Below are 24,896 nucleotides of genomic sequence, written 5' to 3' on the forward strand. Positions count from 1 at the left end.
TAACAAAGAGTGAAAAATTGAAGGGGGTCTGAATACTTTCCGTACCCACTGTATATATATATATAGAATAGTATAGTTATTATAATTATACAAGAAACCCCATAAATTCCTAAACACTTTACGTGAAGATGATGGCATACATGTTTTCCTACTTTACGGTATTATAAGAAATCATTCTTGAAACTTCCAGAATATCTCATCTATGTTAACCAGCTAGATCATTTTACGTAGCTGATCACTTTAAAATATTGACAAGCAGAATGCACAACCTTTGTTTATTGCTATTATATTGTTCACATGCGCATTGTTGACTTTGTTGTGTTTTAGGAGATTGGTGAAAAGGTGCACATATACTTAATTGGGAAGGAAGACACACGCACACACTCATTGGCTGTGTCTCTTCATTGTGATGAGGACGACACCATCAGTGTAAGTGGCCAGAACAGCTTGTGTCACCAGATCACAGCTGCCTGCAAGCATGGGGCTGATCTATATGTTGTAGGGGGCTCCATACCACGACGCATGTGGAAATGCAACATGCACACTATGGACTGGGAGCGCTGTGCCCCTCTGCCCCGGGACCGTCTGCACCACACGTTAGTGTCTGTGTCCACAGAGGATGCCATATACTCACTGGGAGGCAAGACCCTCCAGGACACTCTCTCCAATGCTGTCATTTACTACACAGTACAGGACAACATATGGAAAGAAACCACTCAACTAGACACAGCCGTGTCAGGTGCAGCTGGAGTCAATTTGGGAGGCACCATTTACCTTTTGGGTGGGGAGGAAAATGACATGGACTTCTTTACCAAACCATCTCGCCTTATCCAGTGCTTTGACACGGCCACACAGAGGTGTCATACCAAGCCCTACATGCTGCCTTTTGCCGGATGCATGCATGCCACTGCCCATAAGGACCTTATCTTTGTGGTGGCGGAGGGCGACTCTCTGGTGTGCTATAACCCACTGCTGGACAGCTTCACTCGGCTGCGCTTCCCTGAAGTATGGAGCTGCGTGCCATCTCTATGGAAAGTGGCCAGCTGTAACGGATGTATCTACGTTTTTAGGGACAAATGCAAGAAAGGTGAGGCAAACACTCTGAAGTTGAATCCTGCCACGTCGGTTGTCTCGGTAATCAAGGGAATCAAAATCCTCCTCACAAACTGGCAGTTTGTTTTGGCCTGAGATTTTCAAGTAATGCGTGGGACCATGATAAATGTACTATGGTGATATCAGTTATGGTCTGTGATATTGATTCAGTAGACAGCAGTCATGTAGAAGTTGTTACTGTGATACAGTGGTACAAGCTTTATAATGTCATGTGAAGTGTTACACAGTAGGACACCGTAAAGTGTTAATGAAGGCCAAATGTAATGTGTGATGTTTGTCATTTGCAGTTTACTTGACCATTGGAGTTTGTCAAGTTTTGGTGAAACCTTCCAACGTGTGGTTCATTTGGATTTCAAAAGGGATTTATATTCATTTTTTTTTTAACTGTTAACATTCCGCAACATGCATCTTTAATCTAAATCCACAAGGACTAATCTGAACACAACACTTACTGAATTAGCTGAATACATATGCAATGTATACAGCTGTGAATTGGATATTGTAACTGCCCTCTAATGAGTGATAATGTGCAATATATGGTGTCTTTCATGTCTGCCAACATACTCTGAACATAAGGAAATAATTATCAGTGCAAAATATCCTCAAGACAGCTGACAAAAATATTTTAGTACAATGGTCAAGGGCCATTTAAGTAACATTCATAATGAAAGTTTGCAAGAAATGTGCTCATATTGCAACTTGTCTATCTTGCTTTATGGTAATTTCCATGTTGTCAGTTGTCACCTCCAATCTCTGTTTCTCAGTGTTTTTTTGACTGGACAGGAACTTTATACCACCTCAAGCTGGTTTAAAAGTTGAATGCTACAACTGTTTACATTTTACCTAACCATGGAGTATATGAAAAAGCTGTCCATTTTTATGTCTGCCAGAGACACAAGCTTAATTTTGTTGACTTTTGTGGCTGGTTCAGATTATTGTTAGTTACAATGATTTGCCTTTTTGAAGTTTAAAAAAAAAAAATGTCTGTGTTCTACTCTGTACTTGTGCTCAACATTCTCTTGAATTAAAAGCTAAAAATAAGTGAGGTATTTCATGTTTTCCCCTTGTTATGATAATGTCATCCTCTCCTTCTTGTCGTTCTGAACCTGAAAGACTGTCTTTCTTCTGCAGAAGGCAAAAGAAGATATTTTTAAGAATGTATGTTTTATTTTCGTCCATACAATGAAAGTAAGGGAGGTCCAATGCTGCTTTTTTGTGTTTCTCAGAAGAAAGTCATACTGGTTTGGTACAACATGAGGGTGAGTAAATGATAGCTATTTTCTTTTTTGTGTGAACAAAAACACAATAAAAGATTGGTAAGGAGTGTTTTTCTTTTTTCTCGCTCTGTTTTAAAATAGACTTGAAAGCTAGAAGCGACACAAGTATTTATTTAAAGGAATATATTTCGGTTTCCCCAAAATGTGCTGAGGCAGTGTTTTAGCATTTCAGGAATTGTGTTATAACAAAGACGTGACTTACAACCACCAGATGTTTATCTTTGGAAAGACAAGCCATCTTGTGAATGGCAAGGCGGTAAATACTCCCTATTTGTATTCGTGAAGTTGGGTGTAAAGGGGGCAGGAAGGGCCAAAGAAAGCAGGTTCAGTTGAGAACCCGACAATTCGATCCCATTGATGTAGAATGCAGCGGTACTGTAACTCAAGACAAATACCATGTCAGAGTTTGTGAACTATTCTAAGCATCAGTTGCTGACACCAAGGCTGGGGGGCTGGGAGGTGGCACACCGAGCGGCTTAACAAGGCCCACCCACAGGAACTGCCACCCTCTATGTGGACCGTTGACTCGCTCTGCTTCACCGTTGTGAAATATCTGGCTGTTTTTAGACTTGTTCACATGATGTCCAAACCTCTGCTGTAGCTCGGGACTGAATATTTCCTAAAGTTGTTCTTTCTTAAGGGTCCTTCACAGTTGTGGTGCTTGAGCCTCTTGACGGTGTGTGGATGTGGAGGTGAACAGCACTACTCTTGGTATGAAGATCGACGGATAAGCGTCTTTTGTGACCTTGGATCTTTTCAGAGGCTGAAGCTGGATTCCAGCAGAGACACATGGTCCAGAGTGACAAGGCCATCTGCTGTAGCGCCAGCACTGCAGTGGGAGGGAAGAGAAAGATGAAGGGGTGGTTTGTGGTGGGAGTGAGTGTACAGAGAATTCCTCCCCCTCGGGTATGGAGGGAGTAGATATTCTGGGAGATCATTGCCAGCACCTTGGATTGAGACTTATTACTTTAGTGTCACATTTTTTCCCTTCAACTTTCTTTCTGGAGCAACTGAAGTTGGGTATTTTTAATGTCAAGAGATCATGATTTTGTGATTCTTCAAAGTGATGAGCAATGGAGATCTGGACTCTGAAGACCTTGCATGCTGTGGATCCAGTTTCTTCAACATCTCTTTGCACCCAAAGCTGAGAGTTGTGGATCAGTGACGCAAGTGGATGCAGATCTCCGGGGTGGATTTTCACTAACACGTCTTTTGTTTTGGTACGGTGACGGTGAAAGACAAAAACTACGCTTGCGCTTCACCAGTGGGCCAAAGAGCCAAACGGATGGTTATTTTTATGAGGGACTTTGTAGCAGAAATGGGTCAGGACCAAACCAAACAGCAGATTGAGAAGGGGCTGAAGCTTTATCAGTCAAATGACACAGAAAAGGCTTTATATGTCTGGATGAAAGTGTTAAGGAAGACATCTGATCCTGGTGGGAAGTTTCGAGTTTTAGGTTGTCTGATCACAGCACATTCGGAAATGGGGAAATACAAGGAGATGCTACAGGTAAGAGCCACTTAAGCAGTCATACTCCTGCTCCTTTACACTGATATTTTTTCACTGTTTGTCAAAAAAAGTTGATACATATGTATTCCATCAACTGACATGTGGAGTGAACTGTTAAAGGATAATTTGTATGTTGTTCCAAACTTGTATGACTTGATTTCCTCTGTGGAAAACAAAAATGGAGACAATTTTGAAAACTGAAAAACTTTTGTTTTGTCCATATAATGAGTCACTCGGGTTCAACATTGGACCCCAATGTGTTCCACACAAGAAAGTCAGTCATACAGGTTTGAAACAAAATGAGGTTGAGTAAATGAAAATCTCTTTAAAGTTTGATATCTGCTATATATGATATGCATATGATGTGCACTAATTTGTCTGTAACCTCAGTGACGAAGATTTCTGACATACTGAAATATATACCAATTTGAATAATGCGGAACATGCATATAATATGTAACGTCCATATAGTTACATGGATGGTAAGGAGAGCCCCATGCAATATGATCCTCAGCACCGAGCATCTTGTTGACATAAACCTCCTTGCAGAGGGACCTGCTTTCCCGAGTTCAGCAAAGACTTCATTTGCACTATGATGTGTTTAAACAACTGTAGCTCTCACATGATAATAATAAAGTATGCTTGATATCTATTGTGGTATGAGGACAATTTTAACAGTAGTCCTTTGTCTTGTATAGCATTATATCAGGTTGCAACAAGATGGGGAACACCAGTTGAATGCTAACTATATGTAGTTTTAGATTTCTCTGAAATAGTTTTATCAATTAACTAATTTCTATTGTTTTCTGCCCCCATGTATATGCAACCATCCATTAGTACTCCCTAGCTCAGATAAACACAGCCAGAGAGATGGAGGATCCGGACTACCTGACGGAGGGCTACCTGAACCTGGCACGCAGCAATGAGAAGCTTTGTGAATTCCAGAAGACGGTCTCATATTGTGAGACCTGCTTAAACATGCAGGGCACCACCGTAAGCCTACAGCTCAACGGGCAAGTGTGTTTGAGCATGGGCAATGCCTATCTGGGCCTTAGCATTTTCCAAAAGGCCTTAGTGAGCTATGAGAAGGCCCTGCGATACGCTCACAACAATGATGACAAGATGCTGGAGTGCCGGGTCTGTTGTAGTTTGGGCAACTTCTACATCCAGCTTAAGGTATGGCTATTAAAACCTACTTAAGTTTGAGAAACAATACATACACATGTCATTTGGGCTTGCTACCACTTCTTTTTTTTTTTTGCTTGTGGCACACCTACTCAAGTCATCACACCATAGAAATAACATTACAAATCTTATACTTAAGTTTCTTTAAAATCTGTCACAACTCTGTCTGGATTACATCTCTGTACACAAATTCATTAGGTGCATTTTAGGATGCTTTTTAAACAGTATTGAAGGAGATCACAAGTATGCTGGGCACTTGTTGGCTACTTTTCCTTCACTATCAACTCATAAATGAAAACTAAATTCATATAAATAAATAGTTTTAAAGTTTTTTTATATCAGTTTTTAAGATCATGAGATTTAGCAGTATGCTGGTACTACCGTTCAAAAGTCTGGGGTTGGTAAGATTTTTTGCATGTTTTAGAAAGAAGTCTCTTTCTAAAATGTCATGGCTGCATTTATTTGTTCAAAAGGTTTCTCGTCAACTGCTTTCTGTTTCAATATATTGTAAAACGTAATTTATTCCTGTGATGGCAAAGCTGAATTTTCAGCAGCCATTACTCCAGTCTTCAGTGTCACATGATCCTTCAGAAACCATTCTGATGTAGTGATCACTGTTGAAAATTTCACGGTGATTTTGTTGATTTTGATGAACAAAGTTTAAAAGAACAGCATTTATTTGAAATAGAAATCATTTGAAACAATGTAAAAGCCTTTACTGTGACTTTTGATCAATTTAATGCATCCTTGCTAAATAAAAGTATTCATCAAAAAAAAAGCTTTCAGACCCCAAACTTTTGAACTGTAGTGTATATATTTACTGAAGTAAACACAAAGTATCGTCAAAGTCATTGTATACTGTATACAAAGTATTTGTTTAATGTTCCTTTGGCCTGCAGTCATTTTAAGTTCTATGTAAGTGACAGAGTAAAGCAGTGTTTACATGACTAACAAACTGCCTACATGTTATGTACAATGTATTCAATGGCTAGATATAGGCATTTGTACTCACCTTGACACCAGAGATTTGAAGAGAGCAAATCCCCTGGAAGGACTGCTGTAATAAGTATGTGATGGAGAGGCATGCGGAGAATGTCAGCACTACTAGGGGCAATAATAAGACAGCCTCTTTTAGCTGTAGCAGAGCTAAATCTCCCTGCCACAGGGGAAATTATCAACTTTGAGTGGTTGGTTTCTTTGAGCATTCTCATTTACTGTACATACTTTTTCATATTCATATGTAGTTAATTGTAATTGTTTAAATTACAAATCTATGCTTTGACTTGAAATATCATACCAGTAAATGCATCAGTCAGACTTTGTGGAGTAATTTGTGGAATTTTTTTCTAATATTTGGTTGCTGTTTTGTATCAACATTCTTTAAAGACCATACATAATACAAGTTCCTATGCTTTATGTGCAGCTTGTTTTATGCTTCTAATAAGTGTCCATATCTGCATATTTTGCGCTGTTGCAGGATTATGAGAAAGCACTCTTCTTTCCTTGCAAAGCAGCGGAGCTCGTGAATGACTATGGTAAGGGTTGGAGTCTCAAGTACCGTGCCATGAGCCAGTACCATATGTCAGTGGCCTACAGGAAGTTGCTGCGCTTAGCAGATGCAATGGAATGCTGTGAGGTACAAGCATCTAATTATGATACATCAACCATTTTTAAATGACTAAAGTAGGTGCACCAAAAACAAATAAGGCAATCTTTATGTGGAAACAGCTTGTGTCAATGGTCAGCTGGACAAATTTAAGGCAGCATCACCTTAATCCCCCAGGATGCCGCATGTTGATCATATTTATCAGTCCCCTTGGTGTAACCCTGGCCTCTGTCTGCTGCTCGGGCCACGGCACAACTGACAGGTGCAGTTATTTGTAGGACTAGTTGTGCCAGCCCCCTTTACTATGGCTGATAAAAATACGCCAGTCCGGAGTCCATCCTGCTGAGGTGACGTCTGAGAGGAGTGTTAATGGAGAGCAGAGCTTACCCTTAGCTCCTTGCTAATGACGAGGAGAGAAATATCACAGCCAGTCATTACTTTGGACTGTGAGCATCACAATGTGCTGTCTGCAAGTGTGATATACAGACGTCTAACAGCGGGGATTAATGCAGGCCATGTTCCAGCTGTTGCGCAACTTCTCAGTTTTGAATATTGTATGAATGGGGGTTGTTGGTTCATACACTACCGGTCAAAATTTTTGGAATAATTATGATTTTTTTAATATATTTTTTTTAAGTACCCTCTTATTCTCATTAAGGCTGCAATTATTTTTTTTAAAATACAGTAATATTGTGACATTTTATTACAATTTAAAAGAAATGTTTGCTGTGGAGGACAGGACAACACGTATACATGTTTCCTTAATATTGGAAATGATCTTATGTCTCTCAGGAATCAATGAAGATTGCACTGCAGCATGGAGATCGGCCCCTTCAGGCATTGTGTCTGCTTAACTTTGCTGATATTCATCGCTGTCAGAAAGATGTTGATGTAAGTTCTACTGCTTTTTTTCAGTGTATTGCTATTACTAGTGCATTTAGCACATAACTGTTGTACAATTGTTTTCACTGTTTCACTTACACAGTATTGCAGAATAGTGCTTCACAGTTATGACCAAACTCATAATTCTCAATTATTTCTTATTACACATTTGAAACAAGCTGTCTGTAATTAGCTCCAATGTTCAATGATGCAAAAACAAAATATGCATTATGTACTCAACACACTTCAAAATTAATTGCAACAACCATAACCAAGATTATTTTTCGATTAATTATGGAGTTCTATTGCAAAATAGTCAACCAAGAGTGTCATAAGTGTTGCTTATAGCAATAATTATTTTCTTTGTGTGCTCACCTTTAATACAGAAAGCATTCCCTCGCTACGAGTCCTCCATGTGCATAATGTCAGAGATCGGCAACCGCCTTGGACAAGCATCCATCTACGTAGGTGTGGGGAAGTGCTGGATTCTGCAGAAGGAATACGATAAGGTCAGGAAACTGATTTGATTGTGTAGTTTCCCTAAAAATAAAGATTATTTATTGGCATCTATCGTTCAATGAAGAAGCTTTAACACCCATTGAACGTTTCTATTAAACAATAAATATATTCTTCACACTAAGAAAAAGAAAATGGCTGTTTTAAGAACTATTCACAGAAATGTTCTTTGGGGAACCCACAATGGTTCATCTTTTGCATTGCAATGAAAGCCCCTTTTGAAAACTTTATTTCCTTTATTGTCTAGTTGTACATTTGTGATCAACACATTTTATATGTGACCCTGGACCACAAAACCAGTCTTTAGTCGCTTGGGTATATTTTTAGCAATAGCCAAAAAAAACATTGTATGGGTCAAAATGATCAATTTTTCTTTTATGCCAAAAATCATTAGGATATTAAGTAAAGATCATGTTCTATGAAGACATTTGGACAACTTTAAAGGCAATTTTTTTGCACCCTCAGATTCCAGATTTTTAAATAGTTGTATCTCGACCAAATATTGTCTATCCTAACAAACCATACATCAATGGAAAGCTTATTTATTCAGCTTTCAGATGATGTATAAATCTCAATTTTGAACAATTGACCCTTATGACTGGTTTTGTGGTCCAAGGTCACATATATTAAATGGCATTGGTTTATTTATTATTTCTTTTTAATTTGAATACTGTCACAGGCTTTGGACTCATTGCAAAGAGCGCATGATCTGGCCGAGGCGATTGGAAACAAGGTGATGCATCTGTTTTAGAATAAGAGACAAACATCTCATTTTCAACACTGCTTCTTAAGCAGTGGAGCTTTAATGACATCAGAAGATGTTCTCTAATAGTATTAGCATTAGCGTTGTATTTGACTCTCTCTGTGCACTTCTCTTCCAGCTGTGTATCCTGAAGGTGCACAGTCTGTGTGAAGGCATCTACCGCTGTAAGGAGCAGCAGGATGAGTTGAGAGAGCAGGTGGTGAAGTTCCTGCAGTGTGTGGAAGAGCTAGAGCTCTACTGTGGCATGTGTGGGGAGTCTATCGGAGAGAGGAACCAGCAGCTGCAGGCTTTGCCCTGCTCTCACATTTTCCACCTCAAGTATGTATTTGTGTGTTTATTACTCTCTGTAGCCACCAGCTATCTATGTCGCTCACTATGTTCTTTTCACACATGCAGGTGTCTGCAGACAAATGGCACAAAGGGCTGCCCAAAATGCCATCGTTCTTCAGTGAAGCTGGGTTTTGTATGAGATTTGCACTCCTGCCTTGGACAAAATGGCAGAATCCCATCACAGTGACCCATCTGGGAGCAGAAGTTCCAGGGCCTTCTTTCAGGAAGCTTTCTAACTGGACAAAAGGATGGTTTCCGGTATTTCCATCCTGTCTTTATGGCAACTGGGAATAATGTGGAAATGACAGGACATGGATTAATAGTTAAACACAGAGACGTCATGAAAGACAACAGATATTACACTGAACTGACTTTATTATACTGCATTGGTTTAAGACAGAAAAACAGCCTTTGATTGGACCATGCAGCATTGCTATCCTGTCAGTGAGGATATTCATCAACAAGGTGAGAGCTTTACATATCACATGGTTTCCTAATGGACATTATTGTTCTATTATCACAGCTGAACAGAACATGTATATTTAAATCATTTATAACTTTCTAAGTGATTTTCAATCAAGTTTCAAGCCCTAATCAATTTCTTTAGATTGTGTAAATAATTCATGAATGCTACAATCAATGTAATTTTAAAAAGATAAAGTTGTTCTCTGTCAGCGGTATAAGATATGTTGAGAGATGCTGTTCTGTTTGAGTTTGTTTGAGGTTTGTTTTGAGCTTGTAGTAAACTCAAATGTCTCTTAACTGCCTCCTGTTAGTGAACTGTAATATTCTGAAGTAACAGGGGCATGTGTTCAACTTATTAACTTGACCAATTATGCATTTTGTTAATTATTTATATGACAATTATTTATGTATTTTAATAAGAATCTTATACAGTACAGCCACACATTACTACGTTTCTGATAACAGCTGAATTCATTTCTTTTGTTGAATTTACAAAAAATGTGAAAAATAATTTCTTTTTTCATTTATAGTATGTGCATTTAGAAGTATAGTTTGCTGATATCAGCTTTAAAACCTTATGACTCATCTCCTTTATTTTCTTAAAATCTTCAGAGATTCACAAATGTGCATATGCAACAAAAATACCTTTTTCCAACATGTATAGCACTAAAGTATTTGAGTATGTTTAATCAGAATAGCCCAAAGATTTTATCTTTATTTCTTTGTGGGCACTTTCATTTCATTTTTCAGTCAAAAATAAATAATCAAATTGCCATATGTATGATCAATTGATGATAGATTTTCATATATTTTTTAATCATCATCTTTGATCATCTGATGAATATTCATATTTTGTTAATGACTAACAATTCTCTAAACTTTTTATAACTGCTAAATTTATTTCTCATTTTACTTTGTAAGGACTTCAGATATAATCTGAGGTCTTGTGCATGTTTCTTCTGACTCCTACTTTTATCAGTGGATCTTCTTTTTGCCACTTTAATTATTCCATAACTAAATAATAAAATACAAATTAAACACATCCAAAGACATTTTTATAAAATATAATACATTTTGTTATAGCTCTCACCACAAGCATAAGCATTTGCAATGTAAGAGTTCGCAATGTTTAATGCTGGATGTGATCAGGCTTATTCTTAGAAATAAATAATAAAACAACATGACATGGAGATCTCTAATTGTTGAACTTATTAATATATGGGAGCAATATGTAAAAATGCTGCTTATTTATTTATCTTTTACCTTACTTTCATTTTTATAGTAACTTTGTCCTTCTATTCTAAGCTAATCTCCCTGTTTACTAACTGCACACTGTATTAAGCTGGTTCACATCCTGGTTGACAGCAGGTCATAACTACCTCTCCACATTTGTCCCTCTCAATACTTGCATGTTTATGCCGCAGAATCTTCTGAAAATGAGACTGAACGCATTGTTTAATTAAGAGAAGTCCTGTATATAAATATATATTCAATGGACTTTTTCTAGTAAATACTCAATAAAAGACATTTTTGCAGCTTGTTTTCTGATGAAGTATGTCTTTTTAATTAAACCATGGCATGACTCATCATGAACAAAAGTCCCAAGCTAATTAGCCATGAAAATACATGTCCTCCTCAGAGTAACACAGTGACATTTCTGACATGTTTTAGAGGAGTCTAAAAGTTTACAAATCAGGTCAAACCTGTCTATCCCAGTCGCACTGCACTTTACTTTCAGCTTGCAAGTTTTCTAAACACCTGAGAAAGACTTTTGGATTTGCAAATTCAGCACCGATGGCTCAAGAATGTTCTTTCTCAATGGAGGATCTACAGTGTCCTGTGTGCTGTGAGGTTTTCAATATCCCCGTCATACTGAGTTGCAAACATAGCTTCTGCAAAACCTGCATTCAGACACACTGGGACCGTATGGGAACACGGCAATGTCCTCTGTGCCGCCGTACAGAGCGCTCATCCAGGCCTCCAGTCAATATGGCTCTAAAGTTAGCCTCGGATGTCTTCAAAAAGAAGCCGGAGCAGTTCATGGCAAAAACGGTGGAACGTTGCTCAAGACACAACGAGCAATTGAAGCTTTTTTGTCGGAAAGATGCAGAACTTATCTGCATTGCTTGCACGTCATCAAGGAGTCACAAAAATCATGAGTACTGCCCGATAGCTGAGGCAGCATCAGACATAATGGTAAGGAAACATATGTTAACCTGTATGAAAATGAGTCTTATGTGATTTGTAGTTAGATATGAGCAGATATCTATGTGAATATAAACTAGAGTGTGTATCTGTACAACTTGTCAAAGTTCTCTGGGATTTGTATATAAATGCCCTTTCCATACACATACCCCACAGAAAGGGCTCACAAATAGGTACAATCCTTTGAAAAAACAACTAACCACCTTTGAAAAATTAAAGGAGAACTTGGTGGAACTGGAAACATACATACAGGTGAACTATATGCACATACAGTTCCTCAACTTAAACTTGAATCCTTTCAGGATTATCAAATCCAATTCATTTTTATTCTAATTTACAGAAACATGCTGCCGAAATTGCTGCAGAAGTAAAACAAGAGTATGAAAAGTTACATATAATCCTGAGAGAGGAGGAGGCAGCTCGACTCGTAGTACTTAAAAATGAGCGAGAGAGCAAGACAGCGATGGTGAGAGAAACTGGAGGAGGTCAAAAAGAGCATTGAAGAGCTCTCTGACATCATCAAATACATAGAACCCATCATAATAGCGGATGATCTGACATTTTTAAAGGTCAATGTGCTTTTAAAACATTATTTTTACGTAAAGGTAGGCTACTGTGAGCCATGTTAGCCGTTGGCAACTTTACCTTAGCTCACTGCATTGATGAAAAACTCATTGGTCTTCTTATTTTCCTTTGTCTTAGTATTCCTTTATCATGTTTGGCTGTGTAACAGCTGGTTCACACATAACGCGTTTTAATTGTGCTGTTTTTAAACTGTTTTTCGATGTAAACATGCGTCGTGTCCTTCTGTTTTTTTGTCTCGCGCATGAGCTGTTCTTTTTCATTAGCGCTTTATCTTACGTTTTAAGCAAACCCCTGGGACACTGTGTGACCAGCCCTAAGCCGTTGTTGATGTAAGAAATCGTGAATAGCCTATTTTGCATCCTATAATATCATAACATCTCCAAGCTGTACAAGCATATGTACGCACAAAATGATTGACAGGTAAAGCATTAAATGTCTTCTGATTGACTAAACATACACTTCACTTCAGTGATTAGGATAAGTAGGAAAGATTATGTGCACAGCATTTAATTAAAAAAAAAAACATTTACAAAACCTTTAAGTAATGTTCCCTATTTGGCCGTATCTGAAAGGAATAAAGTAAGTGTGTTTCAAATTATTACAATTATGCCAATACCTTTACATTTTCTCTACCTACAGGAATGTAAGGAGGCAATAAAACGGTACTGTACACAGTGGTTTTTAATTTAAAGTTTTAGTTTAAGCAGTCTTGTCAGTTTTTTTCTTTTCACACAAAAATAATCAAACAAATAATGATTTTATTACAGGACTAGCTACACTGCTCCTGAAACAGAATATCCAAAAAAGGCACTTATAGATGTGCTTCAGTACCTTGGATCATTAAAGCACGGGGTCTGGAAAAGAATGGAAAGAGATGTACACCACTGTAAGTACACAATTGTACATCAAGTCCTTTATAACACAAGTTCACCCAAAAATGACAATTCTGTCATCATTTACTCATGATGTACTCAGTATAACTTTTTATTTCTCACATGTAGCATAAAATGAGGTGATTAGCATAATTGTCCCCAAACTACCCCTTTCTTTACAAAAGTAGGCTATAGGGACCAGGGGCTAGTCCATACGACTTTTGCAGTATATTTCCAAGTATTTTGAATATAATATCTTTGTGTCATAGCTCTCAAATCTCATTAGCATTTTCCTGTATTCAAACTTGACATCTTAAGATGTGTTTCAGTGTTTAAATGTGTAAATATAATTTATAATTTACAACAGATTCTTTACAGTTCCTTCTGTTAAATAATTAGTTCCTTCTAAAATAATGCAAAATCATGAGGAGGTTTTGCTTTCTGTTATCTTTCCAGCCTCTGTCAATTTCGATCCAAACACGGCACACCCTAACTTGATCATCAAAGATGAACTCACCACCATCAGCTATGGGAAAAAACAGCAGCTTCCTGATAACCCTGAACGCTGCACGAGCCGCATGGCAGTACTCGCTGCTAACAGCTTCGATTCAGGAAAGCAGCGCTGGCATGTATTGGTGGCATACAGCAAAGAGTGGTACGTTGGGGTGGCACGAGAGTCAATAAAGAGGAAGACTGCAGTTTTTCTCAACCCAAAAGAGGGTTTCTGGGTAATTTCAAACAATGAGGAATCCTACTGGGCTCAGACCTCTCCCCGCACACGACTAACCCTGAAACCCCCCCCCACCCACAGATAATCACAGTTGAACTGGACTATGATAAAGGAAAGGTTTCCTTTTCTGACGCTGCAGATGGTGGCAGTATTTACACATTTAAAGATAAGTTTACTGAGAGAATCTTTCCTTATTTTGCCACTGGGATAAAGGAGGGGAGCACACTTAGAATCTGTGCATTTTAATGCATGGGGCACAAAACAGTACATTAATTTGAACATGCAACAACTACAAAACATTAATTTATCTGTGAATTTCTAAAAAAAACAAATGTGTGAAAGCCAAATAAATAAATTAATTAATACAAAGATGAAGTAAATTTGCATCTAGACTTTTAATTTACAATTATTTGTTAAAGGTGATTATTATTAATTTCCCATTGCTGTAATACAGTATTTTTGTACTATCCACTTAAATCAGCATAAATTATGTTAGTATGTATATTATTATGTTTGAGTTTTGGAAGCTTACCTGTTTTTGCCAGTATTTAGGGGTTCAAGCACGAAGTGCTGAAACCCTATTGTAATTGTTAGGATTTTTATTATTATTATTATTAAAATTGTGATTACATCTGTTGAAACATTTGTTGACTCACTCACTTTTTTAGACTATACTCATTTTTTATGCTATGTTCATGCATCATTACACACACACACAAAAAGTTTACACTTTAGTTGAAATTTCGCTGAGCACTTCTTGTAAAACGAGAAACACTATGCAAACCCACAGCATGTTTCATATTCCTTTAAGGATATTTCCATTTTGTAACCATTTACTTCAGCTAAATGGTTATTCCTAATTCAGAACATTGCAGAGCTATTTTAGGGCTAAGCATTTCAAGCGCAGAGTATCATCTACCGGAGTCATTTGGAAGTCACACGGGACAGCCAAAGAAAACTACTACTACTGTACTTACAGTATTACAAATACTGCAATTCTGTTAACTCAAATGTTTCAGTCAGACCATGCTCTTAAATTAATACACAAATCTTTAATTATAATTACCTTTAGATAGCATTTTAAAGTCTATTTTTGACACAACCATAAAATTTGCACTGTACAAGGAAAGCTGATCAAACCAGACATCAACCAACCAACACAAAAAGAACATTTATGTTTTTAATTTAGTATTTGGTGACACATTCTGCCAGAAAATCTTAACATATTTTTTTAGCTCCAAGTGCCTTGAGGTAAAATTTAAAAAACATTTCATAAAGACCAAATTGTCAAAAGTTGTTATACATAATTTTTTTTTTTTATCACATGACTTGTGGCTATTAGAAACATTGTCACCTGAAGTACTCCTTCTAATGTGTTCACAGTGAAAATCCTCCACTTACTGCATCCATGGAGCTCACAATGCCACCTGAGTCTCTTATGTCCTCTTGTGGACAGATATACCAAGCTACATGAGCACATGCTGTATGTAGACTAAATATATTAAATCCAGCATTAAATGGACCCAAGCCAAAGCATTGCTCTGCCTGTGCTCTTCAAAGCTTTATGAGATAACTGGGAGATTACATATGACATAATAATCAATGCATCAATCACTGAGAGACACAGTGGAGCAACTACTTAAGCTCCCAACAATAATTCTGCAAGACATAAATCTTGTACAGGGATTTCAGACTAGCATTAGGGTGGATATTTTAAGCACAACCAGAGTCATTCAGAAACCCACTTTTCAGTCACAGTGCCAGTCGGGAGTATTAAGTATGGCCGGTATTTGTGATTTGTTTGCCATTTAACCATGCCAGTGTGGATCTGTAATAAATAGCAGCTGTTCTCAGCCTTATTCAGGAATTCATAATAACCAAAATGTTTGTGAAGCCCACACTTAAAGCATAGAAATCTTTCTATACATATTTTTCAAGTAAATAACCATCACATTTAAATTAAACAACATCAGATTGATCTAGTGTCTCCTAGAATGTCAGTTCTCTGTCTTTGGCTTTAGTTTTTCTTTGAGATGCCATATCATCGAGTTTAGAGACTAGTTTTCTCTGCAGATATGCTTTTTTATTTGGATCTATTGATTTGTCCTTCTGTCCACTTCCTGCATAAAGCACCCCTTCTTTACTTATCCTCATTCTAGCTTGAGCTTTTGCCTTGTCTCCACATCCGTGCACCTAAAAAAAGACAATACTTTATTTCAAACGCATCTTGCATCAAAATATCTTTAGTTTAAATGTTTTACACGTTTTAAAAGTCATATAAATTTTTTTATTATTTTATAATATATTTTAATGACTATTTTCAACCCTTACGCTGACATTTTTTGTTAGCAAGCCTTTAAAACTCTGATGTTAACACCCTTTTCACTCGTGAAATGAGAAAAAGCACTTGAAATGGTCAAGAACATTGTTAAAAAGAACTTGAGCCACTTGATTCTAGCACTGAGTGTTTGGTGTTTATGAATAATAGCATCTAACCAGCGTGCTCTGTATTACATCATGACTGTAAAGGTCATGTTTCTGAAAGCTACAGTCTACTTTCATATTATAATGAACACTTACTTAAAAAAATAAAGCAAAATTTGGTTCTTCATGATATGACTCCTGTAATATAAAATAAAAAGCAAGTTACCTCAGGTATATGGTGACTGAGACAGTATTGTCTGTTACAGTAGAGGCAGAGTTGCCCTAGTGTCAGGACACTGGCTTTGCACTTCACAAAACCACAAATGCTGTCGGCTTTAACCACAGCATTGATGAGAGCATCAAAATCGTCATCTGGCATGGCACCTGCAGCTATATCTGTGGCTCCTGCTTTTATCTTGGTGTTTCCGATGAAAGAAACACATATTGACTATGAATCAGAATCAGAATCAGAATCAGAATGAGCTTTATTGCCAGGTATGTTTACACATACGAGGAATTTGTTTTCATGACAGAAGCTTCCACAGTGTAACAGAATGACAGTGACAGAACAAAAAACACAGATAATAAAAAATAAAAAAAATAGAACAAGTAAATAAGGAATAAAAATATATAAATCGACAATTGTATGTGCAGGTATATTACAATAGACAGTTTTGTATGTACAGGTACTGTATATTATGTGCCAATTTTAGGTGCAAATTTTAGGTGAAGTGTAACAGAATGAAAGTATTGGAACGATTCAGAAATTGGGATATAAAACACAAACGTTTTGAAGTTCCTTTGGGTTTCTTAACAGACTGGCTTTTACTTGCATTGGGATCCGGTTCCCGTCTCACACTCTGTTCAGTTTTTCCTGCTTTTTCTCCTCTCGTTTCTCCTGCTCCCGGCACATTCGCTCCAAATGCAGGCTTTTCAGATCCACAGCTGACTTTGAGGGTCCTTTCTGTAACTCATCTTGTAGCTTCGCTGCTGTACATGCAGTCACGTCTGGTTGTTCGTGCTCCACTGACTTGTCCGGTTCTAATGGAGGCCGGGACACAGTGATGCGACGGTTTTTCCCTTCTCCCTGGCTTTCATGCCTTAAACCCATTTCTTCAGAGAGCTCATGGACCAGCATACGCTCATGAGAATTTAGCGTGGAAGGAAACTGTAGCTCTGTCTTGTTTGGGTCTTTCAGAAAGTTCAGAAGTTGTTCCTTTATCTCTTTTTTCTTATTTTGTGTCTGATCGGCATCTTTGGGTTTAGGATGGTGTGAATTGGTGTTTTTATGTTGGTAAAGCTGAACATTGGACTGATTCAGTCCTCTACTTTTGTTGTTTGCACTTTTCTTCTGTTCTTGTTCTGTTTTCTTGCCTTGGTTCTTGGACTTCTGTTTTGTAGACACAGCGTTTTTGCTGTTGATCTGTTTGTCCTTTTCGTCACGGATGTAATTCTGCGCCACACAGTCTTCCAGGTACTCAAAGGCAGTACGAACCTCTCCATGTTCAGACATATAGTCCACTAGGGATTTGAGGAAGTCATGGTTTCGAACAGTCTGAGAATCGCACACTACCACAAGCTGGCGTCTGGCACGAGTCACAGCCACATTGATCCTTCTGTCTTCAGCAAGAAATCCAACCTCACCTTTGGAGTATATGTGAGATAATTCCTTATGTTCACATACAGGTTTGGAATAACATGAGGGTGAATAAATGATGACAAAAATTTATATTTAAAGGGATAGTTCGCCCAAAAATGAAAATTTGATGTTTATCTGCTTACCCCCAGGGCATCCAAGATGTAGGTGACTTTGTTTCTTCAGTAGAACACAAACAAAGATTTTTAACTCAAACCGTTGCAGTCTGTCAGTCATATAATGGAAGTGAATGGGAATCACGGCTTTGAGAGACAAAAAAACATACACAAACAAAACCAAATTAAACCCTGCGGCTCGTGACGATACATTGATGTGTAAAGACATGAAACGACCGGTAGTGATGTTACGTTCTGTGCCGAGGCTTCGGAGCGTGTGTCGAGAAATCCCGGCAGCTTTCAGTGAAGCACGTATCGAGGCTTGTATCGCTTTAGAGCAGTGTTTCTCAACCCTGGTCCTGGGCACCCCCCAACACTGCACATTTTGTCTCTCCCTAATCAAACACACCTGATTCAACTCATTAGCTCATTAGAAGAAACTCCAGGACCTGAAATGGGTGTGTCAGACAAGGGAGACATACAAAATGAGCAGTGTTGGGGGGCGCCCAGAACCAGGGTTGAGAAACACTGCTATAAAGGGACACATTTCAGGAGTGTTTGAATGTATTTTTTTTCTTCACCGTTATTTCTAATCCTTAACTGGCACAAACTACAGTGTATCACAGACCACATCAGGTCATCTGTAATGTATCTGCTTGTTTTACACTCTTTGGCCACCAGGTGGTATTGTGAGCAAATGAAGTCTCGAGAAATGAACCCTGTTGTGAACCACTTGGCTGAAAAGATTCAATGCTTCATGAGGCTACATCTCGCCATCACTAACGACTGGTCTGTGCAAGAAACTGAACAGTATTTATATCATTTTTTACCTCTGATTCACCGCAATGTCCAAATTGTCCTAACGATAAAAAAAACGATACAAATACTGTTCAGTTTCTTGCACAGACTGATCCTTTCGTGCCTTTACACATCAATGTATCGTCACAAGCCTCAGGGTTTAATTTGGTTTTGTTTGTGTATGTTTTTTTGACTCTCAAAGCCGTGATTCCCATTCACTTCTATTATATGACTGACAGACTGCAACAGTTTGAGTTAAAAATCTTTGTTTGTGTTTTAGTGAAGAAACAAAGTCACCTACATTTCGGATGCCCTGGGGGTAAGCAGATAAACATCAAATTTTCATTTTTGGGTGAACTATCCCTTTAAGTCAGCCAAACTGAATTTACTAAAAGCACAAACTCTGGCGTACCCTTCCTGTTGGACCTGACTAATGACAACACCACTGCCTCCTTCTCTCTGCCCTGGAAGCCATCAACAGACTTGATCTCCAGCTCTGCATGTTTATGAGACAGCTTCTGTCTCAAAAGATCCACCTTAAACAGACAAAACCACATTTTTTTTTAATGCATAACTGCTATTTATACTAAACAGCAGTGAAGTCACTGCTTTGCAGGCATATATAAAAAATGTGCTCTTTTACACATCAGTTCTTTGAAAAGTACCTCACCTGGAGATTATAAAGTGCAATAATCGCAATGTCCTTGACTTGAACTCCAGTCTCAGTAAGAGCCTTTATATGAAGAGCCACAATGTCTACCTCTCCTGTGGAGTAATAGCGAATAAAAAAAAACATTCAGAAGGCATTTCATAGCTTAATTAAGCACTAATATTGTGTTTGGAGCTGATATCAACCTTGATTTCCTTTGGACTGCTCATCTGTGTCCTCCATTTCATTCAGGCCACAGCTTGCAGTGTCAATGAGCAGAAGAGGAATTCTGGTTTCCTCAACATCAGCAACACCAGCCAGGTCTCTGTTCAAGATGCAATCAGTTATCTTCAAATGTATCTTTCTCTATATATAGAGGTTGCTAGCAGACTTAAAATATACACTACCATTCAAAAGTTTGGGGAAGGTAAGGGTTTGAAAGAAGTCTCTTATGCTAACCAAGGATGCATCTATTTGATCAAAAATATAGTAAATATTGGGAAAGGTTTCCATTTTAATATATTTTAAAATGTAATTTATTCCTGTGATGGCAAAGCTGATTTTTCAGCAACCACTACTCCAATCTTCAGTGTCACATGATCCTTCTAATATGCTGATTTGCTGCTCAAGAAACTTTTCTTATTATTATCAATGTTGAATATTTTTGTGGAAACGGTGATACATTTTTTCAGGTCTCTTTGGTGAATAGAAGTTAAAAATTCTTTGAATAAAAATGTAAATCTTTTGTAACATTATAAATATTGCTACCTACTGTTACTTTGTTTTGATACATTTTGATCAATTTTTGCCGAATAATAGCAACTTACCCAAAACTTTGGAGTGATACTGTAAAAAAAACAATCAGTTGAAAAAACCTTATAGAATCCCCCTCAAACAATGTACTTGGAATGTTTTTCAGAAACGATTAACATATTTTATATTACATACCTAAGCAAGTATTTCTCCACTGAAGTGTGTGCGATTAGTTTGCCCTCATACATCTGCTCTGAAGCCCACTGCATGATGGCACTATTCATACGGTACTGAGTGGTCAACATTCGAACCACTGAGTCTCCGTATTTCTTTATCAGCCTCTCCATTAAGCTGACAGACAGGCCTTCAGATGCAGCACTGTGAAAGATATAAATAACATTTATTACATTTCAACTAAACATTCATGCAATTCATGTAATAAAAAACATTAATAATCTGAAATACTGACCAAAAATATCATGTATATTAATAGTTATATCATGAAAAGAAAGAGCTCATCAAGAATAGATACCATAAAGCAAATAATTCACAACCGTAAGATATATTCCTTTTCCTTCATACCTCTGTGATTTGATCGTTGGTGGCAGCTGTTTGTAATCCCCAGCCAGAATGCACTTGTGTGCTTTGAGCAGAGCAATCCAACAGCTGCTCTCTAGAGCCTGAGCACACTCATCTATCACCACCAGGTCAAAATGATCATTGGGAAGATGTTTGAGAGGACCATCATCAGAGGCTCCTATATTACACAAATCAATCATATCTGAGTTTAAATCGGGCATAAACAAACAAACATTATCGCATAATAAAATTGATGACTGCTAAGAAAGGTTTCCTTACCAGTGTTAGTTGCTAGAATAACATCGGATCTTTTCAGGATCTGAGTGATAGCTGTTTCCTCCCTGGTCTTTAGCTCTCGCCGCAGTTCCCTGATTTCCCGTCTCAGATTGCTCCGTTGGCCTTTGTCTCGAGCCTTCTTCATTTCATTCTGTCAATGCATTTATTTATTTATTTTTAAAATTTTGACTATTACAACAAGGCCCCAACACATATGTGAATACTATAAAGTTTTCTGTGTCATATTAGATATGCACATTTATAAGGTCTCTAAATTATCAACATGTTCAAAACTTTCCTCATAAACCTGTTGAACACAGTCTTCCACATGTGCCTTCTCTCTAACTGATAGTTCATAGTTTTTTAGCAAGTAAAAGACCTTTTAAAATAATCATAAAACGGTCCACTTCTGGTTGTGGTACACATGTATTTTTGCTGTGAAATTACAGATTTTTACATTTCTTTTATATCGTTGGTAATATTTTAAGACGAACACTTACTGAACTGAAGCAACTTAGCTTTACTTGATTATCCATATACCACTTTTAGAAAAATCATGTTAAATGTGAGTATCAAATCTTTCAATCATTATTGTATTGCATGTTTTGCTTCCTACAAATAAAACTACAGAGCTTTGATCATAAAACTAAGCATTTAAATATCATCTTACTAAAGGTCATTGCACACTGAGTCCGAAATTTTCGCACGTTAAAAAATAAATACGACCCCACGCTGTGTCAATCACGTTTACACACTGCCTCCGAAACTTTCGTCCGTCATAAAAAAAATCAGATCAGGTTCGATTTTCTGCGTTTTCGCATCCGTAGCAAGCATTTTGATAGTTAAAGATGACAAATATGAAAAAAAAATTTCGGACTCAGTGTGCAAGGACCTTAAGACACATTATTGGCAGCTATAGAGTGGAAACTGATATATGCATCTTACGTAAATAGGTCATATATACAATACATATAATATTATATACTGTATATTATACTTATATTGTTATAAAAAATATATTTATTAATATTAATTGAAAAACATTTTTGTAAAAGGTTTTATTTGAAAAAAAGTGCTTGTGATATTGTTCTTTGAAATAAATGGCATCTAAAGCAATTTTAAGTGTGGCTGAAACACTTTTTTTTCCACCTAAATGTAACGAGCAGCTCAAAACAATTATGATAAAACAAAATCTTACAAAAGTTTTGTCCATGTCCTTGCGAATATCAGAAATGATGTTGGTGTTGTCACTGTGTGCAAGGACCGCATCCAGCGAGTGCTTCTGAATCGACTCGAGCAGACGGGCTGGGTGACCCAATCTTAAAACCTTGACCTTGCTCTTTGCCAGGCGCTCCACCAAGTTATCAACAGCCACATTGGAAGGAGCACAGCAAAGGACCTGTTAACATTTACTTAGATGTTCACCACAGTACTGCATCTATACTACATCAATAATGTATACCTTAATGAACCAGATTAAGAGTTTGATATCTTGCTCACCTTTTGTTCCTGTTTTACTGCCTGCAGGATTACTTCAACAACTGTAGTGGTTTTGCCAGTTCCTGGTGGTCCATGTATGATTGCAACATCTTTTTGAGATATCGCAAAGGACACAGCCTCTTTCTGAGAATTATCTAACCTAGTGTTGCTAAATTCCAGTGCATCTGCAATAAAAGAAATACAAACAGACTTAAGACCCCATTGTACTAGGGTTTTGTACAATGCTGTATTTTAGATCCCTTTCACATGCCACCCCGACTAGATTAGGGACTAGATTTTTTTGAGAAAAAACTAATATTTAATGATACTAGCTGTATGGACTGATAAACGCACATACCTTGAGAGTCTCCTGTAGGTCACATCATTTGCCAGCTTCATTAGATTGTAAAGTCCATCTCTGTCCAAGTTCATACAATCTTGCGTGTCATCAAAAGCCACCGTCAGTGATGCTTGAGTAACACGTGTCACCACACCTGAACCCAACTGAGACGGCTGACCCTGACCCTCTGCCTGATACAAACCTATAATATCACCTATACACAGAATACAAAAGATAGTAAATAATATTTGAGTTAAAATGTGAAGTGGCTCATTGGTCAGTATTGTATGAAATCAAGTACTTCAATAGAGAAGAATGTCTCACCAGGTCCAAAGGTGTTGCTGGGCAGAACTGAGGGTCCTATACTTTTCCTGGGTTCAAAAACTACCAGGAGTCTGCCATACATGCCAGTGTGCTGGCTTGCGATCTGAAGTTTCAGCAGGTACACTCCTTTGTGCTGTAGATTCTTGGGAGATAAATTCTCCCGTCATGCTCTGACAATACAAACAATATTTAAACTAGGGCTGGACGATATGCCCAAAATTGATATCACGATATATTTCTTAATTTCGGTCGATACGATATAATTCCGATATCGATATGGCCACTATTTATCTGAAATCTTTTGTAACATTATGTTCCTCATAGTTGAATACATTTGGGTAATGGAAATGAATAGCTATCTAAATACCAATGAAGAACAAGTGTAGAACATAGATATATATATGTATCATTTATCGTGTTTCTTCTAATTCAGCTTCTCTCTCTCCTTGCAGGAGCTCAAGAGTCTTGGAAACGAAGTTTTCAACCTCCATAGCTGTCAAACCAGCTCGATGGATAACTAAAAGGATATGCTTGACTCTTCCTCTGCTTATTTACAACTTATATAATAAACATTCAAATGTTTATAATGTAACAAAATAATAATTGTGCTTACTGACAAACGTGTACGGCATTCATGTCTGTTTATATATTACAGCGCATGCACTGGAATAGGTCCGTCTCTAAATTCAATCCCACTCCGTACAGAAGATCCAGGCACTGTGATTTCGTCACGAACAGAAATAGTATTGAACTATTAAAACATAGAACGACTACATAATTATTTGAGAGATATATAATAACATTTATTGCAAAGGTAAAGTACAAAATATTCACATTTTACGACAAAATTGATGCGGAACGTATATTTTCCCCCTTGAGGAGGAATATTGTTGTTGCACCGGTCATGCTCCTTTGAGAGAACGATGGAACGTCAACGGTGAAGATCTACACTCTATTCTTGTTGCGTTTAGCCGTGCAATAGTGTACCTTAATTGGGATATCTAAAAAGACAGTTGATTTACAGTAATACAGAATAATGTCTCGAGTAGTGAAAGTGTTTCGGACGTTAAGAAATCACTGGAAAAAATCCACATTTGCTGTGTGTGTGCTGTCATATGGAGGACACTGGCTATATGGAAAGCACTGGTTTGTGTTATCTATCTATGTATCTATGTATCTATGTATCTATCTATCTATCTATGTATCTATCTATCTATCTATCTTTCTTTCTTTCTTCATCTGACTATTTATTTCAATCTATCTATCATTCTTTCTTTCTTTCTTTCTTTCTATCTATCTATCTATCTATCTATCTCTGTCTGTCTGTCTATATATCTGTCTGTGTCTATCTATCTATCTGTCTGTCTATCTATATCTGTCTGTCTGTCTATCTGTCTGTATGTCTGTCTATCTATCTATCTATCTATCTATCTATCTATCTATCTATATCTGTTTGTCTGTCTGTCTGTCTGTCTGTCTGTCT

General features: G+C 37.5%; 3 protein-coding genes, 1 long non-coding RNA gene and 1 pseudogene across 4 annotated transcripts in view; 4 read left to right on the top strand and 1 right to left on the bottom strand.

The window, feature by feature from the left end:
* Positions 1 to 2,154, top strand: part of LOC107686314 (kelch repeat and BTB domain-containing protein 4-like) — a 5,488-nt gene extending 3,334 nt beyond the window's left edge. The window contains exon 4 of the mRNA XM_016483275.1: positions 328 to 2,154. Coding sequence (XP_016338761.1) covers positions 328 to 1,188 — 861 coding nt within the window. The 3' untranslated portion in view covers positions 1,189 to 2,154. The remainder of the gene's footprint in view (positions 1 to 327) is intronic.
* A 1,316-nt stretch (positions 2,155 to 3,470) lies between these two features.
* Positions 3,471 to 9,767, top strand: rapsn (receptor-associated protein of the synapse, 43kD). Its single transcript, XM_016483328.1, has 8 exons — positions 3,471 to 3,900; positions 4,738 to 5,076; positions 6,563 to 6,721; positions 7,484 to 7,582; positions 7,960 to 8,082; positions 8,769 to 8,822; positions 8,971 to 9,170; positions 9,249 to 9,767. Exons 1-8 carry the CDS (start codon positions 3,676 to 3,678, stop codon positions 9,319 to 9,321), a joined length of 1,272 nt encoding a protein of 423 aa, XP_016338814.1. The 5' UTR covers positions 3,471 to 3,675; the 3' UTR covers positions 9,322 to 9,767.
* A 2,497-nt stretch (positions 9,768 to 12,264) lies between these two features.
* LOC107686363 (uncharacterized) lies at positions 12,265 to 14,313 on the top strand. Its single transcript, XR_001634037.1, has 4 exons — positions 12,265 to 12,421; positions 13,077 to 13,099; positions 13,205 to 13,323; positions 13,766 to 14,313. It is a non-coding gene; the product is annotated as an uncharacterized LOC107686363 (long non-coding RNA).
* Positions 14,314 to 15,997: 1,684 nt separating this feature from the next.
* On the bottom strand, positions 15,998 to 24,002 carry LOC107686318 (DNA-binding protein SMUBP-2-like; annotated as a pseudogene).
* Positions 24,003 to 24,305: 303 nt separating this feature from the next.
* Positions 24,306 to 24,896, top strand: part of agk (acylglycerol kinase) — a 9,969-nt gene continuing 9,378 nt past the window's right edge. Inside the window, exon 1 of the mRNA XM_016483280.1 lies at positions 24,306 to 24,559. Coding sequence (XP_016338766.1) covers positions 24,450 to 24,559 — 110 coding nt within the window. The 5' untranslated portion in view covers positions 24,306 to 24,449. The remainder of the gene's footprint in view (positions 24,560 to 24,896) is intronic.

This window comes from Sinocyclocheilus anshuiensis, unplaced genomic scaffold, assembly GCF_001515605.1.
Source record: "Sinocyclocheilus anshuiensis isolate Anshui unplaced genomic scaffold, SAMN03320099.WGS_v1.1 scaffold481, whole genome shotgun sequence".
Lineage (NCBI taxonomy): Eukaryota > Metazoa > Chordata > Actinopteri > Cypriniformes > Cyprinidae > Sinocyclocheilus > Sinocyclocheilus anshuiensis.